This window comes from Acinonyx jubatus, chromosome B4, assembly GCF_027475565.1.
Source record: "Acinonyx jubatus isolate Ajub_Pintada_27869175 chromosome B4, VMU_Ajub_asm_v1.0, whole genome shotgun sequence".
Lineage (NCBI taxonomy): Eukaryota > Metazoa > Chordata > Mammalia > Carnivora > Felidae > Acinonyx > Acinonyx jubatus.
Genome location: NC_069387.1, coordinates 54,288,579 through 54,305,890, shown reverse-complemented (window position 1 = coordinate 54,305,890; position 17,312 = coordinate 54,288,579). Strand labels below are relative to the sequence as shown.

The window sequence follows — 17,312 nt, the reverse complement described above, 5'->3', positions numbered from 1 at the left end:
TTGATTATAAACTTATTGGGATGGCTCCAAATGACATTTTTTTTTATGGTGACCTAGATGCCAGGGACAAAAGGATATGACGTAAACTTAAGGAGTGGGGCCACTTATGGTTTACTTTGGAAAAAAGATCTGGAAAAAAAAAGAGGGAGAAAGTTGTTGGCTTGATTTTATAGTAATACTGACTATTAAACAAGCCAGGAAGAAAGTCCATTAAGTTGTATTTAGAAATGAAGAGATCACTTGAGATAGCATAGCTCTATAATTAAAGACACATTACAGGGTTATAAATCAGCTGGTGGAGATATGGAGCAAGTTAGAGTGTGGACAGAGCAAATGCAGTTGTGAGGTTGAACAGTGGCCAGTAAAAGCCAGTATGAACCATGCACCTGTCCAGAATCCTCACCTGGTGATAGAGAGTGGTTACCGCCACCTAAGGAAGGGCAGACACCTGAAATTCATCCAAAAGCAGGGAGAATCACACTGTGGGGAAAACAGTCTCTTGTTCACTTTGTTGTGTGGCAGGATCGAGTGTTTGCCTAGAGCACCAGTTCTCAACCAGGGCCCAGTTTGCTTTCTGGGGGACATTTGGCAACATTTAAAAATGTTTTTGGTTGTCACAGTGGAGGGGCAGGTGCCTCTGGCATCTAGTGGGTAGAAGACAAGGATACTGCTTAGCATCCTGCAGTGCAGCCCCCACAACAAAGAGTTGTCTGGTCAAAATGTAAATAGTGCCACGGTTGAGAAAGACAAACCTAGAGCCAAAGCAGATCAAGCAAGCAGAGAAGGATGGCAAAACAAAGTATCCTGTCACTGAGCTTTGGACAGAACTGTCAGTTTAATAAGGGGTAAGGGGGAAACAAAAGAATATGTTAAAAGGATAGCAATGAAAACTATAACAAAGAGAAGGAGTTAACACTTTTAGCTGACTTAAATGTTATCAAAAATTCTAGCTTGGATGACAACCATTATCTTCATCATAATATTAAGCAAAATTAACTAGCATCATTTGATGTTTCCTCCCCCAGTCTCCAGCCCTCCCCCTGATCCGATCCTTAACAACTATTCAATAAATATTTATTAGATAAATTAAACTAAATTCACATATACTTAAGCCAAATATCAACATAATTTAAAATATTTAACTTGTAATGAGCTTAATACGTGCATTTACTTATAAGAGAAATGAGTAAAGATTTTTTTAAAGCATCTTAGATGTTAAATCTTTTACTCACACAGCATGGAGAGTTGAACAAGAACCACATCTTCTGTTTTCCAATTTGATCACGTTACACATGAAGGAACAAGTCATCTTTATTTTTGTGTTTAATCACATTTGTAAGCATTAGTTTTCATATCATTAGGCAGAATTAAAGCTGATATGAAATTGTCTCCGAAAAAAGAAACACTATTCAAGAGACACTTTAGTTTTCATTCTTTTTTAACCAAGAATCTGGAGGCAATAGAGCCTTCTAGCAAGTATCCTGTATCACACATGTTGTGTAAGAGGCCAAAACAACAACAACAACAACAACAACAACAACCACCATGATCACTACCTAGAGACTGACCAATAAGGGTTTATTAGTTTATTGATGTAACAAACTGCAATTTGTGTGTGTGGGTGTGTGTGGGTGTCAGAGAGGGGGAGGAAGCACATATACAGAAAGCCCTCAATTTACCAGATTCCAAAAGTCTGTGGGTCAGTTTTTTGGAACTCAGAATGCATTTTCCCATAGAAACAAGGATATGGTTAGTTTCCCAAACTGTCCAGCAGCAGCTGACTTAACCCACAGTGTATCAGAAAGATACCACTAGTCCAGTTCCAAAGCCACAAGGATGAGGGTGTTCGAGGCAGAGGAGTGGAGAAAATGAAATTCTCCTCCCTTTCTTGAACACAGAACAAGTCTGAAGCAACCCTGAAAAATTCACAAAGTCTGTTCAGGGCACATTTCCTTTCTCTTTCTGTGTATTTTCTCCTCCTGGGGCTTCCTCCTAAACTTCTAAGCACCTAAGTACCCTCATTTTTCATTTGCTTCAAAATTACCTACCTTCCTTCAATACCTATTGAATTCCTTTTCTTTTGTGCAGCTACCTTAGTGAGATGCTAAAGAAACTCACTCTGATTTAATAATTTATAATAAGAGGGGATGAGTGATAGTACTTAAACCAGTCTAGAACTGCATGCATTTTTAAAGGAAGATATTTTTTACCATGAATAAATCTTTAGCTAGAGAATTACAGGGAGTATCTGAAAAGGATGTAGAGATAGAAGAAGTAGCACTGGTGGAATTGCACTTTAAGGTGGGAGGAGGTGTCCCTCTTTCTGGAGTCAGCTCCATTGTGTTGTTGCTACTTTTCCTGGCTTCTTACTGCCCAACACCCCTAAACTCTGAAGCTTTACAAAGTACTCACAAGTACTCCTGTGGTAGGAGTTGTGGCTCTTCTACAGAGAGCCCGAGACTGACAAAGGTAACGAACGATTGGTACCTGTGGGTCACTGACTGGTACGTCAAAATCTTCCTGTGGTTGTGAGCTTCTTGAATGATAGTACAATGTTTGCTGTAGGATATGGAAGCGGACCAAACAACATTAGAGAGGAAAACCCTCCGAAGAGCCATGTATTCGAGAGAGGCCAAAGCCCAAATGGAGGATGAAGATGAAGGTAGATCTTTCTTTTGTATCTGAAACATTTAAGGGGGATGTGACTGTTCTACCTTGGCAACTGAAGCACGAGTGTGGCTGTGAAGAATAACGAGCCACTTTCCAGGGGGGAAAGACCTAAACCAAATACATAATACTGAAAATGAAATGAAAAGAAAAGGAGCAAAGGAAAGGTGTACATAATCCATCAACAGGCATCATGAGCGGTTTCTAAGTGTGTCTCAGGGTGTTTGTGCTGTGTGAGAGAGAGCAGAAAGGAAAAGGCAGTATTTGTAAGTAGATCTAGGCCCTTGTTCGTAGAAGTTGGAAAGGTCTAGTAGAATGACCAAATCAAGCTATTAATAAAATGTCAGTCCTTAAGAAATAAACAATAAATAGGGAATAGGAAGAAAGTACCATTTTGAAATCCTTATATTTGAATCATTCAGTAAGTCTTTGTGGAGTTTTCATGACAATACAACAATGAAGAATAAGAGAATTCCACAAAAGCCGTTTGTTATGTTTCAGTTGTCTGGATCTATTAATGTACAGTAGAGAAAAAAAATGAGTTCCTGGAAAATTGGGGAATGAGATGAAATAATTACATTGCCTTGACATTTGTTGCCAAGAAGTTTATAAGATAAATTGCACTTAAGTCCTTAAGGTAAATACACTATACTTCATGTTTCCTATACAGTTTTTGCTTAAGACTGCATTGTTACAAGCCAATTAAGAAACAGAGAAAATTGTAATTTCAGGCCAAAGAACACCAAAATGTGCTACCTTTACATTTCAGATGAGAACTATTTAGTATTTCAGCAAATACTCATGGAGAGAATGAATGAATGAACAATGAATGAATTGATTTTTCACTTCAATTCCTTAGATTTAAAAATATTTTTAAAGAATGTCTGGTGCTGTAAACAGACATCAGCCTCTAGAATTTTAAACCAGTTATTTCTAATGCACTCTAAATGTGGAGTCATGCCATGTTACTTTCTCCAGTGTTCCAGGGGTGGGTATATGGCTGGGTACTGTACCCTGGGCTTCTTGTGTTAATCCATTCTCTCAAGGATAAAAGAAGACAGTACTACTTTCTTACAGAATAAAATGAGGTAATGAATATTCAAAAGCCCAGTATGGTACATATTTCCCACTAGGTTGCTGTTCCAGGTCCTGGTCAGTATGTCCATTCCAGCCACCACACATTGAATCTACCTCTACCAAAGGACAGATTATCTGAGATCTGTTCATTTACTGCATCCAGCTCAAAATATTAGGATCTTTGGTGATGCTCAGTCTTCCCATAGTGTCCATTTTTAGATCTGTGTGGTCTGAAGCTATAAACCAAAGACAGGTTATCCATCTTTCCTACCCACAACCTGCTCAGTATACAGTAGTGGAATATATATAAACAGACAACTGCAATGAAAACTATCTCTGGAAAAGGAAATGATGGGCAATGCACAACAAACCCTGGACCACACAAATAATCACATTTTGCCAATCAGGAAATGCCAAAATTCCCTGTCTTCATAATGAAGTGTGTTCTTAGGACAGCCATCTTGGAGTTGCCAGGTGGTTTAAACATCTGAGAGGAACTCCCTGCCTACTGTCCTCTGCCCTCTGGAAGGTTTCTTCTTGCTCATTCTCCTCCATGACCGCATCTAAAATGGGTCATAGAGACTATAGATTATGCCCTTTTGGGTATCTACAAATTTCAGAGTCTATTTCCTTCTGGTGAAGTTTTATGAATCCAGAAATTTAGAGTACAAAAAATTGTGTTTGCATAACAGGGCTACTGTTTTATTGGCAACACAATTGTTTCAGTAACCTTGTAAACTTCTAGTCTACACTTCTGTCAATTTGGTGTGTAATAAATTGGCAAATTATCTCATCTAGATATAGATGTTGCTTATTGCCTTGCCCATTCATTCATTCTTCACCATTTTTAAATGAAGTTTTTCCCTGCTAAAAGCATTCACAATTTCTAAGACTAACATTTGTATTTCTAGAATTTTGAGGGATATTTTTGTATGCTTTTTTTGTAGGATGATACAAATTCTATCTACTGTTGACTGAATAAAGCTTAAACTAATACTTTATTGCAGAGGAAGAAGAGGAGGAAGATGAGGATGATAATATGTCCACTGTAATGAGGCTCAGGACTAAAATGCCGTGGAAAACCTGCTGGCGGTACCTTACTTCTGGAGGATTCTTCTTGCTCTTCCTGATGATTTTTTCTAAGCTTTTGAAACATTCAGTCATTGTGGCTATAGACTACTGGCTGGCCACATGGACTTCAGAGTACAGTATAAATAATACTGGAAAAGCTGATCAGGTATAATGAATTCTGTTTTTAAATCATCAAGGAAATAATGCTGAGATTAACAGTGATACCCTTTTATTTAGTTTGATATTAGAATCCCAAATGCCATAGGATTTTTATAATGACTCAGTAAGTTAATTAGAACAGGACCTGAAATAGAATGAACTGTCAAAACGGAATTTATTATGATAACTTTTGTGTTTCAAAATTTATTGTAAGAAACATTTAATGATAATGTTTGGTTTTGGATTAGGGGAGGTATATGCACTCGATATGTGTGTGTGTGTGTCTGTGTGTGTGTGTTTGTAACTTATACACAGCACTTTTGTTGTTGTTTTGATGGTATTGATTTTAACTACCTATGCCAATATATTAGCTGGTCATTCTGAGATTAGGGATAGGAAGGAGGAGCTCTACAGTGTAGAAAGCCAAGAATATTTCAAACCTGAAAACAGATTCTAATGTCTCATCTGCGCTTGGAAGAGAGTGAAGGAAATAGGTGGGGGACTTGGCTTTAGGGCTATGGTTGCAGTACTATCTTTAGTTCTCCAAAAACCGCTCTCCTTAAACTGCTTAAATTGACTCAAGATAATGAAGTTACAGATATTGTCTGACTTCGATATTTGGTGTTATAGTAAGAAAAAGCTGTGTCTTTTGTGTGTTGGTTGTTTTTAGACCTACTATGTGGCCGGATTTAGCATACTTTGCGGAGCAGGTATTTTCCTCTGCCTTGTGACATCTCTCACTGTAGAATGGATGGGTCTCACAGCTGCCAAAAATCTTCACCACAATCTCCTCAATAAGATAATTCTTGGACCAATAAGGTAAAAAAGTAACTAATTTCTTACTTCCCCACATAAAATCATAAAAACATGAATCTTTAAGTGAAATGTGAAATTTTAGTGCGTTTGTTCAGTCTTTAAATAAATGAATAGGGACCTTCTCATTTACTTGACTCCAAGATGTCCATTAGTTGCTTAGGTTCCAGATAGCTTAGTATTATTATACATCCCAATGTATGTGTATTATACATTCCAGTGTGTTGCTTATTGCCTAGATTCTTTGATACCACCCCCCTGGGACTGATTCTCAATCGCTTCTCAGCTGATACAAATATCATCGATCAGGTAAGTGCCTGAGTTACTTCCAAGTTCAAAAATAATTTTTTTCATTATAAGCAAAGTAACATTTAAGATAAACCATGTTTCTTGTTAGCCATAGAGAACATCTAAAACTTAAATGAAAACTTAAATGAAAGATGATATAGTATCAATATTATATGCATAAATGATTTCTAGAATCAAAACTTAAAGGAAACCTTAATTCAAAATAATTTATGTGGGAAGAGGATACTTAGGGGATCAGAATGAAATAAAGAAAAATAGCAAAGAATAAACTAACATATAATTTTTTATTAAAAAAGGAATAATTTTGTCAGTGTTGTGTTTCCATTCATAGTAAAGTTCTTAAGAGTTTAATATTGATGCAGAGTGTCTTCCATAAGCAAAGGATAGAATGCCAAGGCGTCTTAGAGGTCCTTTATTTCAATTAGATGGGCTCTTGCATGAGGCAATGGTGTGATATTTTAGAAAATATTACAGAGATACCCAGTTTAGTTTTAGATCCTTATGCCTCTAGAAGTTGGTCCTGAAATTAAAGTCCTCAATCTCTAAAACTGGATCACTCCAAGAAGAGACCTCTTAGGTTAACTGGACAAAAGAATCCATCAAATCTAGCACTTGTCTTTTCTGATTTTTCAGAGTTGCTTTAGGAATAACTAAATTATCCTCAATTTAGAAAAAGAATGCTTGATGCATGCAGCTGACTATAAGTATGTTGAAAATGTTTCATGTTTCATTGGTGTCAGTCACAATGCATCTAAAACTCTTCATAAGGAATGAATATGGGGAAAGAAGAGATAAAAGAGTCCTTATTTGGACATGATTGCCACTTGGAGAGTCCAAGACAATGGGTACAATGAAAACCCAATTTGAAAGTTCAGAAGAGTGTCTACATAAGGTGTATAATAAAATTCAGTAACTTTCTCTACACTAAGTGAAAAATTAAGTGAAAAATAAATTCTATTCATACTAATGACAAAAACAAAATTAGAAACCTTAAATGAAGACAAGAGATCCAACAATCCCAGAAATCCTAAAAATCCTATATAGAGAAAGAGAATTTCCATTTCAGATACCCAGAAAACAGTATAAAAATAAAATACTCTGGTGATCACAGAAAACAAGTAGATCAAAAGAACAAAATGGAGAACTCAGAAATACCAGCATATGGAGAGATTTAACATAGGATAAGTGTGGTATCTGGAATCAGTAAGAAAGGATTTTTTTTTCAATAAAGGATGTTGGGACAATTAGCTATCCATAAAATACAAAGCAAAGACATGTGGAATAAAGATAGCCATATAAAAACATAAAGCTATAAATAAAATGTGGGAGAGTAGTTTTAGAGTTTTGGGGTACAAAAGGGCTTTTTAAGTAAGACACAAAACTCTGAATAAGGAAAAAGGCCAACAGAAATGACTATATAAAATTTTAAATTTCTATTGAGCTAAAAGCATCAAAGACAAATTTAAAATATAATAGATTAAGTGGGAGAAAAGCTGGTAACATATATAAAGCAAGAGGAAAACATCCATAATCTGTAAAGAGTATCTAAAAATCAAAAGGAAGGTAAATAATCCAATCAAAAACATGCAAAGGATATGAACAAGCAGTTACAGAAAATTAATGTAAATGTCTTACTGGAGAGAAATAGCTTTTTTTTTAAAAGTATCAGCCATTCTAAAGAAAGAGATTTGTATATGGTTATGTGGGAAGATTTATAATCTATCTTGTCCAGTAAAATAAAACAAGAACACATGGACAAATAAGATTTATAGTATAGTGCCATTTACATGAAATTCCCAAGATAAATAGACTGATACACTGACTGATGATAAGTAGATAGGTAGATAAATGGATACTAAACTATGGGAAGTTAGTGAAGTTGGAGTGAAGACTTGCTTACAATGAAAAGATTCATATACTACTTTTGTAACTAGTTACATAACATTAATATAAAATGAATATTTTATTGCATTGTAACCAAAATTTTCTTTGAGCTTAAACATTTTCCTTTCAAACTACCTTCTTAATAGCACATCCCTCCAACTTTGGAATCTCTAACTCGCTCAACACTGCTCTGCCTGTCTGCCATTGGCATGATTTCTTATGCTACCCCTGTGTTCCTGGTTGCTCTTGTGCCTCTTGGGGTCGCCTTTTATTTTATCCAGAAATACTTTCGAGTGGCCTCCAAGTAAGTAAAACAAAGTTCTGTTCATTTTCAAAAACCTATATATTTGATTTACTGTGATCCAGATTTGCTATAGTGTTTTTCAAGATTAGGTATGGAATTTGGAAATGCAACCTATTTTTAACATGATGAAACCTATATTATGCTTCATTTGGAGATCTATTAACAATTGTTTCTATAATTGGTTGTGTAAACCTTCCATAGCTCTGGATATATATTAACATGTGGATTTGACCTGTTGAGTTTTGAATCCACAAACTACGCCAAATTTTTCATTATATGGTCCTTTTGCTTAACATAGCATTGACAGAAAACCTGTAAGATCAAGGGTAAGTGATTTAATATTGTTCTATTCCACAAGTGGGAAAAAAGGGATAAAATATTGTAAAATGCTAAAATGCATTCTGTAAAAAACTAGAAGAATTTAAAAAGGTTAAAGTGATAAGTCAGAGTGATGACCAGAAAAGTAGATAACCCTGAGTGTCTGATAGAAGGGCTGTAACTTTAAGAGATTGGAACTTTCCAAATTGGATCATTTAACATGTACGTGAGTACCCAGCTGAATATAAATAAAAGTAGCCATGAATCTTAAATTCTTCTATTAATGTAAGATTTATCACTTGCTGAGATGCATCATAGTTAAATGAAATGTAGTACCAGTTGTTTTAAAATTTCCAGTTTAGTTTTGAAGTCTTGCTATAAATAGTAAATTTTATATCATTGCAATAATCACTTTATTTCAACAAACACTTATCAAGCATTTTTGTGTTGAAAAATAATTGTGTAAGCCATGTGGCAGATGAAAAGATCCACCTGACAAGAACCTGTTCTTGAGAAACTTAGAATCTGGAGAAAATGAAGCATATATATATATATATATATATATATATATATATATACACATATATAGTAATCCTTGTATGTGGATTAAGTGCTGGAATAAGAAGGTAGATATTGAGTTTATTCAGTAAAATGAAAATATTTAATAAGACTTGAGTGCAAGGATGATGATGAAAATTTGGGGAAGGTAACAAGAAAGCCAAGATTATAGTTGGCTCTCAATATATCATATAACAGTTTTTAATTTAAAAAATATAGTTATTTCTCCCTAGAGGTTATGAGTTAGGGTTCTTCAAATGTTATAGATCTGTATTAAGTATTTTTTCATTACCAGCCTCATCCTATTTTCCTGTAGCAAATTTAGACCGAAAGGGAGAAGTTAGTCATCAGTTCACTCTCTCATTTCTTACAGTACTATTGCGGATTCTGCTTCCTAGAGGGGCGAAAAGTTTAGTTACTGCATTTCTGCTGACTATTTCCAAATCTGTCCTTATCTTCTCACTATTAAATTAAATATTACAGTCATGTCTTACTTCAGTCACATATTCATTTGGCCTTATTATTGCCCCTTCACAATACAAATTGAGTGCAAAGGCCAGGCAAATATTCCTAGTCATTTATAAATTGGAATTGTGAATTCTGTTTATTTTAAGAAGGAATAATCTGTTATTAGCATTGGTAGTAAGTGACCAAAATATAGAGGAGATGATCACTTTTAAAGAATTAACACTAATAATGGATTATGAACCATTCTTATTTGAAATTCTTTGAAAGTGAGTAAATATGGCCACATGACATTCAATTTCACAGACAAAAAAAAAATCCCTTCTAGATGTTGAGGCTCCACCGGACTCACTCATGTTGAAAAGCTCAAGCAGCTTAACAGACTGCTTTCTAAACACCACAAGGAATTAAAGTGGGAGACAGGAAATGTCATGGAATTTAGAATATCTGAAATCAAAGATCTAATGTGTGGTTAGCTCTGTAAGGAAGTGTTTCTTACAAGAATACAAGGTCAAGTTATATCGTCACCTGTTTGGTTTCACAAAATGTAGTCCTATAAACAAAGATTTCTCCTTCCTAATTTTTTCCCTTCACAACAAACCTCAAATGTAGTGGCCACCTGTTGTTGTGTCAAATTTACAAATAGCCACTTAGTTTTATGTTTAAAAAGTAGCAAACGACTCACATTCCTTCATATTCATTTTCCTCCTTCCCTCTTTCTTTTTCTTCCCTCCTCTGCATTTTCTAAAGTGAATAAATCCATTGTAGAAACTCGAAATAAATTTGCATTTGTTTGGAACTATACAGGCTGCCCAGTAGGGCCCAAGTTAATTGTTGAAGATTAAAGTAACAGTATAATTCAGTTGACTCCGGAAGGTGAGAGTTGATGCCACAACTCTAAATCCTCAATCCCCCAAACCTAAAAACAAACAAAAAAAAAAGTAGAAAAAAAGACTGAAAGAAAAAAGAAGGATGTTTTGAAACATATAGTATAACTCTTAGCCTATTTTTGAGAAATGCTAGCTTACATGGTTTAAGGAAATGTTTTCATGAGTAGTGTGCATCTTTATGAAAGGGATGATCAGGCGTTTGTCTACCAAACATACATTGGATATTATATAGGTCCTTGGAGAACCTATGAATAAAAGTTCCATGAAGGCAGAGATTCAAACTCATTGTGGCCAAAGGCAAACTCATTGTCTTTTTCCTCAAATTGCTTTGTTCTGTGTCCCTCACCCTGACAAATAACACTGTCATCTGTCAAGTCTGCTAAGCCATATTTGACTCTTTTCTTTTACTCACCCTGCTACAACTCGCTGATTGTTATAGTTTAGAAGCCTACTTCTGGAAGACTATCTCACAATCCTCCCCCTATTTTAAACCCCACTAGTATCACAGTAATTCAGAACTTTTAAAAATCTCTGAGATAGACTCTCCAAACTCACTTTTCTCTTTCATCCATTATAGCCTCTCAGGTTATGTTGCTTAAGCACAGCCTGATGATTTCTAGTCTTCAGTGACTTTGTCCAGTCCACCCAAGATCTTCTACTGTCTAGTCCCACCTCTCCTTTATACAAACTTTCTCCTCCTTAGCACTCACAAAGGACTCGACCCCAGCCAGACTGAACTTGCTAGGTTCTTTAGTCTCCTGTGTTTGCTCTTGTTCCCATTAGCTGGAATGTACTTCTTCTTGACTGGTTGAAACCCTCCTCAAAGCTTGATGAGATTTGGCCTAAATTCTACCTCCTCAAAAAAAAAAATATTACCCATCTTCTAGGTATGAAATAATCATCCATTCCTCTGTGTCCTCACAGCACTTTTAGTTGTTTTATCAAGCAAATGTTTGTTTGTTTGTTTGTTTGTTTTTTGAGAGAGAGAGAGAACACATGGATGTGCAGGCAAGGAAGGGCAAAAGAAGAGGGAGAGAGAGAATCTTAAGCAGGCTCCGTGCCCAGCATGGAACTCAATGCTGGTCTCCATCTCACAACCCTGAGATCGACCAAAGCCGAAATCAAGAGTCGGCTGCTTAACCGACTAAGCCACCCAGGTGCCCCACAAGTAGTTTTTTTTTTTTAACAACACATATATTTGGCCTAGACAAAAATTCATTATGTACCCATATTTCTCTTCTTCTTTAGATTATAAGCTGTTAAAGTTTTTGTTAACTGGGTTCTAGAAGAAATAAGTTGCAACGGCAAATAAAAACCTACCTGAGGATGAATACAGTAGTCTCTGAGCATGAATGCATAAGAAGTTAATTTTGCACTTCTCTCTGCTCTAGGGACCTCCAGGAACTTGATGACAGTACCCAGCTCCCTCTGCTTTGCCACTTCTCAGAAACAGCTGAAGGACTCACCACCATTCGGGCATTTAGGTGAGTAAACATGTTTTCATTTTGTGGATTAAGCCATTACATCATCAACAAATATTTATCTACAAATAACTGATAACTGCTACCATTTTTTGGATGCCCACTGTGTGCATGGCAATGTTCTAAACTACAAGAATGAAAAATATGGCAATAAATATTCAGAGTTAATTACCTAAAATTTTAACAAAAATAAAGAAAGAATGAAACACCATATTGAGAAGACACTAGCTGTATAATGTAGACCATGCTTTGCAACCCTAGCCTCGGTTTACTCATCTGTGAAATGGAGAAATCAACTGTGCTTCTTAGGCCCTTGGGCTAATTGAAAAATGCATGTAAAGTATTAACCACAGTGATTAGTGAAGAAGCACCCAATAAACAAGTTAAAATGAATGTATTATTGATAATAATAAAAGAAATATTAAATCAAGGTTATTTCAGGATTTAATCCATTTTCTTCAATGTTGGTAAATAGTGATAATCCAAGCTTTTGATCAAGAGTGTTTGCTTAACACTTAAAAAATTATCTGCCCTATTTACCCTGTTTAAGTAAACTCACTAAAGAAGGTGGTACCACTGAATATTTCATTTAATCTTGGAAATTGACATATTAAAGTATTATGTCTTCTCGCAACCCTAAATGCAAATATGTAATTATTTCAATTAGAGATTTTTCTAACCTAAGACATATTTATATTATTTTACATATATAAACTTGAATTAAAACGAATATAGAGGGGCACCTGGGTGGCTCAGTTGGTTAAGTGTCTGACTTTGGCTCAGGTTGTGATCTCATGGTTCGTGAGTTTGAGTCCCGCATCAGGCTCTGTGCTGATGGTGTGGAACCTACTTGGGATTCTCTACCTCTCTCTCTGCCCCTCCCTTCGCTCACACAGACACACACACACACACACACACTCTCTCTCTCTCTCTCTCTCTCTCTGTCTTTCTCAAAATAAATAAATAAACTTTAAAAAAGTAGAATATAGAGATATAGAGATATAACCATCCACAACGTGTATCACAGAATTTCTACATAAAATCTACATAGACTTCATCATGAAACATTCACATTTTCTGCAGTAGTGTGTTTTCCCATCAGAGTGCCTCTTATTGGAGATGGCAAAATTATTTATTGACATTGTAGCCAGCAATGACCACTGGTACTCATAAGTGCATCATATTAAAGATTACATTTTTCACCAAATAAGTCCTTTCAAGTTAATTTATTTGAGTATTGAATATATGCTAGGTACTACTCTTGATGTGGATATTTAATGATGAAAAAGACATGGCCTTCCACTTCCATCCCAGATAAAAACCACAAAGAAAACAAGATAGCATGGCAAGTGAGGGGTAAGAAGTTACTGGATTCAGTCAAGCTGGTCAATGGGACAACAGAATACTGATGGGTTCAACATATAATAGCCCCTGCTCTGTTTTCTCTCTGAACTAGTTGAGGTTATTTTCTAAGAGAGGACTAGAATCAGGTAAATTGTCATGAAGGAAATGACAGTTCCAAATGAGAGAAACTTGACCAAGAGTCAAGGTTTAGGCTTTTCATTTACGTTTGTCACTAGACACAAGGACAGAATTTAGCATGACTATTCCTAATTTTACATGAGGAGAAGTCTAGGTAGTTGTAAAAAGAACCAAATATTACGTGTTAAACCTTCACGCTTGAATCATGATTGAAAGAAACAAAAGACAACTTTTGGGTAGAAGTATCTGCATCATAATCATCCAGGTTTACATCTTCCAGGGTTCCTTTCTAAAGTAAATATTAAATACCACAAGTATCAGCATTTTTAAGCCAAAGGGAGTTTCAAAATGTGGGGCTAGTCCTGCTGCCATGAATAAAATTCTAGAGTCTTTACATTTGGTGCTTGTGGTCAAGAATCAAACATGTTCTTTTCCCTCCATTTCTTCCTTCCTTTCAGGCTCCCTGGATCCCCAGAGTCTTCAGCTCTTTTGGAAAGTTATTATTTACTGATTAGGCTGCTTTTCCTCCCCTGCATTCAGGGATCATGGTGTACTCACACACAGCAGTGTACTCCCTCAAGTAGTTTACCACGAAAGCATCACAGTTAAATTAGACTGAGATTTCAGGGACCTTTCCTTTTTTTTTTTTTTTTGTGTCCAACAGAATAAAGGTCTAAGAATGTTCAGAAGATGAGCTGGATGTGGATGAAAAGATACAGACTGAGTGTGTCAAAGTTTCCATTAGGAAAACAGAAGGTTTCTTGCCAAATAGAAACACACAGAAAGAATGTTCACTGCATTTCCACCCCTCCCCTCTCGCTGCTGCTTCAGACCATTGCCAATTCCATTTACAAACTCTTTAAGAGTGTATCTGAAACAATATCCCAAAACTAAATGAGGAGTAAGAAGAGTCCCAGACAAAGCACTTTGTCAGAATAAAGTGTTTGATGTTTATCTCAAATGTAGCCCAGTGGCTTTGGTCCAATGGGCCCCACCTCCAATCTCTCCACTACCACTGTCCTCTACGGAGAGAACCCTGTCTTGAGCCCCAGAACGTGAGTTTTCTCATTTCTGTTCCTTTGCTCATGTTGTTCCTACTGCTTCCAGTGCTTTGTCCTCCGTTGTTCACCTGAAGAATTCAGCTCATCCTTTAAAACTTCACTCGGACCATCCCCACAGTGCTCTTTGAAACTTTGCTTAATCCTCCTTCTCCCCCCGTTCCTCACCTCATTCCCTGCCATCCCGACCCTCTGGTCAATACAAATCACCCCCTTCCTTAATGTTCAAGTAGCATTTTGTGCACGGAGTCATTATGACTAGATTCTGTGCTGTGCCATCCTTGTTTGTTAATACCATGTTTACCGCCTTCACTAAAGAATGGGCTCCTCGAGGGAGAGGTTATGTCTCATTCATGTAGGTATTCTAATGTCTCATTTAGAGTTGGTGCTTCCTAAGTGCTTCTGAATGAGTGGATGAAAATCGACATAACACTGCAAACAGAAAGATTGTCTCTTACATGGATAGATCTCTTTACAATTCATATCCACTATTCTCAGTAAATCCTATAATCCTGTGAGCCATTCTACCTTTTCATTATTCACTCTATTCATCTCTAAAAGGGTCATCACAGGACAAGGTAGCCATGTTTCTCTGACTGCTCAGCCCCCTTCAAATGTGTTGCTGTTCAGGGCAGGTCCCCCTGTACATGGCATTTAGATCAAGGCTGCAAACTCATAACTCAAAGTGAGGTAATTATTTGGCTCTGATTGCCAAATCCTTTGATTACTGTAGATCAGATGTTGCTGTTTGACTCAGTTATCTGATTTATCTGGTTTGGCATATTGGAATGATCAGATCAATTGGACAGATATCAAGTATCTGCTTTATATTGGCCTGTATAGATGGCTTCATGGGCCAAGGGAACACCCCATCCAGGACTTTTTCATTCTTTGATATAGTGATGGTTTAATATAAAGTTCTGCAAATTGATTTGCAGATTTGGGGAAACTTTGGGCAATCTGTTATCAAACAGGAATCCTTGCTGGGCTGTCAAATGAAATTTGGCTATTCCTCATAAATGCAACATGTAGTCAAGCAGTCCATATAAGAACAGAGGGTGGATAGACCACATTTTGATATGGCATTTCCTCCAACCTTCAAACCAGTTATTTTGATTATGTTATCCAGCTTTCCATTGTTTTGGTTATTCAGGGAAAAATAATTGAAAATGAAAAGAGACTATTTCTGTTATTTAGATTTATCACCATGTAGCATGAGTTCTGTGAGAGAGTAGCTCACATGTTGAAATGGATAAGATTTTTCTTAGAAGTTTCATTTATAACATGGATTACACAGAATTTGGTCTGATGGCATTGGTTGCCAAGAATGAACTTAATTTGGTCAGGAATCAATATCTAAACTGTATATGTCATAAAACCCTGTAGGTACCATAGACTAAGAGTTCCTTCCATGCAATGACCATCCTTACAAACATTTTAGAATCTTGAGTGTAAGATACCACATCTAGCAAGAACATTTGCCACCTCCAAGGACCCCCATCCTCCACTTCTTGCCACCCAGTTTCCTTCTTTGGTTCCCAGAAACACCGGGCAGCAGTAGATATTTAAAAGTATATATTTTCCTGTTACACGTGCATAGTTTCCTGTCTTTCCTGGTCCTCATCCAGCACCTCCCACCCAACTCTGTGTCATTGGGAAAAGTAAAATATGCAATAAAAAGTAGGCATACTGCATTACTGTACAACTTACTCTGGTTTTTGTAAGGCCCTTGCAACATAGGCCATGCCTTGTCTTTGTGGCTACAAAATTATGTGGAAATTTATGAAATGATCTTTAATAGGAATTTGTCATCCAAAAGCTTCTTTTTCATAGCGGAGGTCTGAGAAAGGAGGAAACACCGAACCACACCCTCTCCAGCAAGCATACAGCAAAGCAGTAGCAGCTGGCCTTTATTTTGAAGTCGGAGTCTATTTACTAGTCATTCCATCCCATCAGTTTGTCACTGTCGAGTAAATAGTGTAGTAGTAAGTGTGACTGTTTCTTATTATTTCTCCTGTTGTGTGGCTAGCATGATAATAATTTTGTTTTCTACAGGCACGAAACCAGATTTAAGCAACGTATGCTGGAACTGACGGACACAAACAACATTGCCTACTTATTTCTCTCAGCAGCCAACAGATGGCTAGAGGTCAGAACGGTACGTTCATTTCATGATTTCGAAATGGAAACCAAACAAAAAAAGGGGGCTGATGCAAAGAGGGAGACAGTTGTAAAAATTAGTCTTGCACTGAGATTCAGCACTAACTTCACTTTTCCAGACATTAAAATAGCTCAGGTTTGTTTATGTTACAGATGAAATTTGTCATAATGTTTTAGCTAATGGCAAGACAAATAGCCCAAAAAGCAAAAATTCATTTTGTGTTCTTTAGTCTCTAGATTACATAAGTTAATGGAATGGCAAATGTTTGTATAACTTCAGTTTTTTTTTTCAAAAAAGCAAATTTGACAAGTGAACAGATGTACTCATTTTCCTTCATTGAGCAGGACAAGCCTAGAAGAGATGGTGACTTTCTATGTTTTAAGCCATTGGAGGATCACGTTAGCACAAAACATAAAAAACTGCAATTAATCATCTGTTGCCTTCTTCTTTCCTTTATGAAGTAGGAGAACAGGCACATGCTTTGGCCTCATGCAGACTTGAATCTAGCAAGTTAATTAATTTATTTGAGTCCTGTTTCCCATCTGTAAAATAGAAACAAGAATATGGGGGTGTTGCGATGAAAAATAATAATATAAGTCCTCTAGTTCACTGATT

The 17,312-nt window shown here is 36.4% G+C and overlaps 1 protein-coding gene and 1 long non-coding RNA gene across 9 annotated transcripts in view; one reads left to right on the top strand and one right to left on the bottom strand.

Moving 5' to 3' along the window:
• LOC128316366 (uncharacterized) overlaps window positions 1-17,312 on the bottom strand; it is a 119,913-nt gene that overhangs the window by 59,441 nt on the left and 43,160 nt on the right. The window lies entirely within an intron of this gene.
• Window positions 1-17,312, top strand: part of ABCC9 (ATP binding cassette subfamily C member 9) — a 130,179-nt gene that overhangs the window by 85,935 nt on the left and 26,932 nt on the right. For all 7 annotated transcript variants that reach the window (XM_027035706.2, XM_053225977.1, XM_053225978.1 and 4 more), the window contains 7 exons: window positions 2,566-2,662; window positions 4,752-4,981; window positions 5,645-5,793; window positions 6,027-6,096; window positions 8,127-8,284; window positions 11,907-11,999; window positions 16,592-16,694. In XM_027035706.2, coding sequence (XP_026891507.1) covers window positions 2,566-2,662; window positions 4,752-4,981; window positions 5,645-5,793; window positions 6,027-6,096; window positions 8,127-8,284; window positions 11,907-11,999; window positions 16,592-16,694 — 900 coding nt within the window. The remainder of the gene's footprint in view (window positions 1-2,565; window positions 2,663-4,751; window positions 4,982-5,644; window positions 5,794-6,026; window positions 6,097-8,126; window positions 8,285-11,906; window positions 12,000-16,591; window positions 16,695-17,312) is intronic.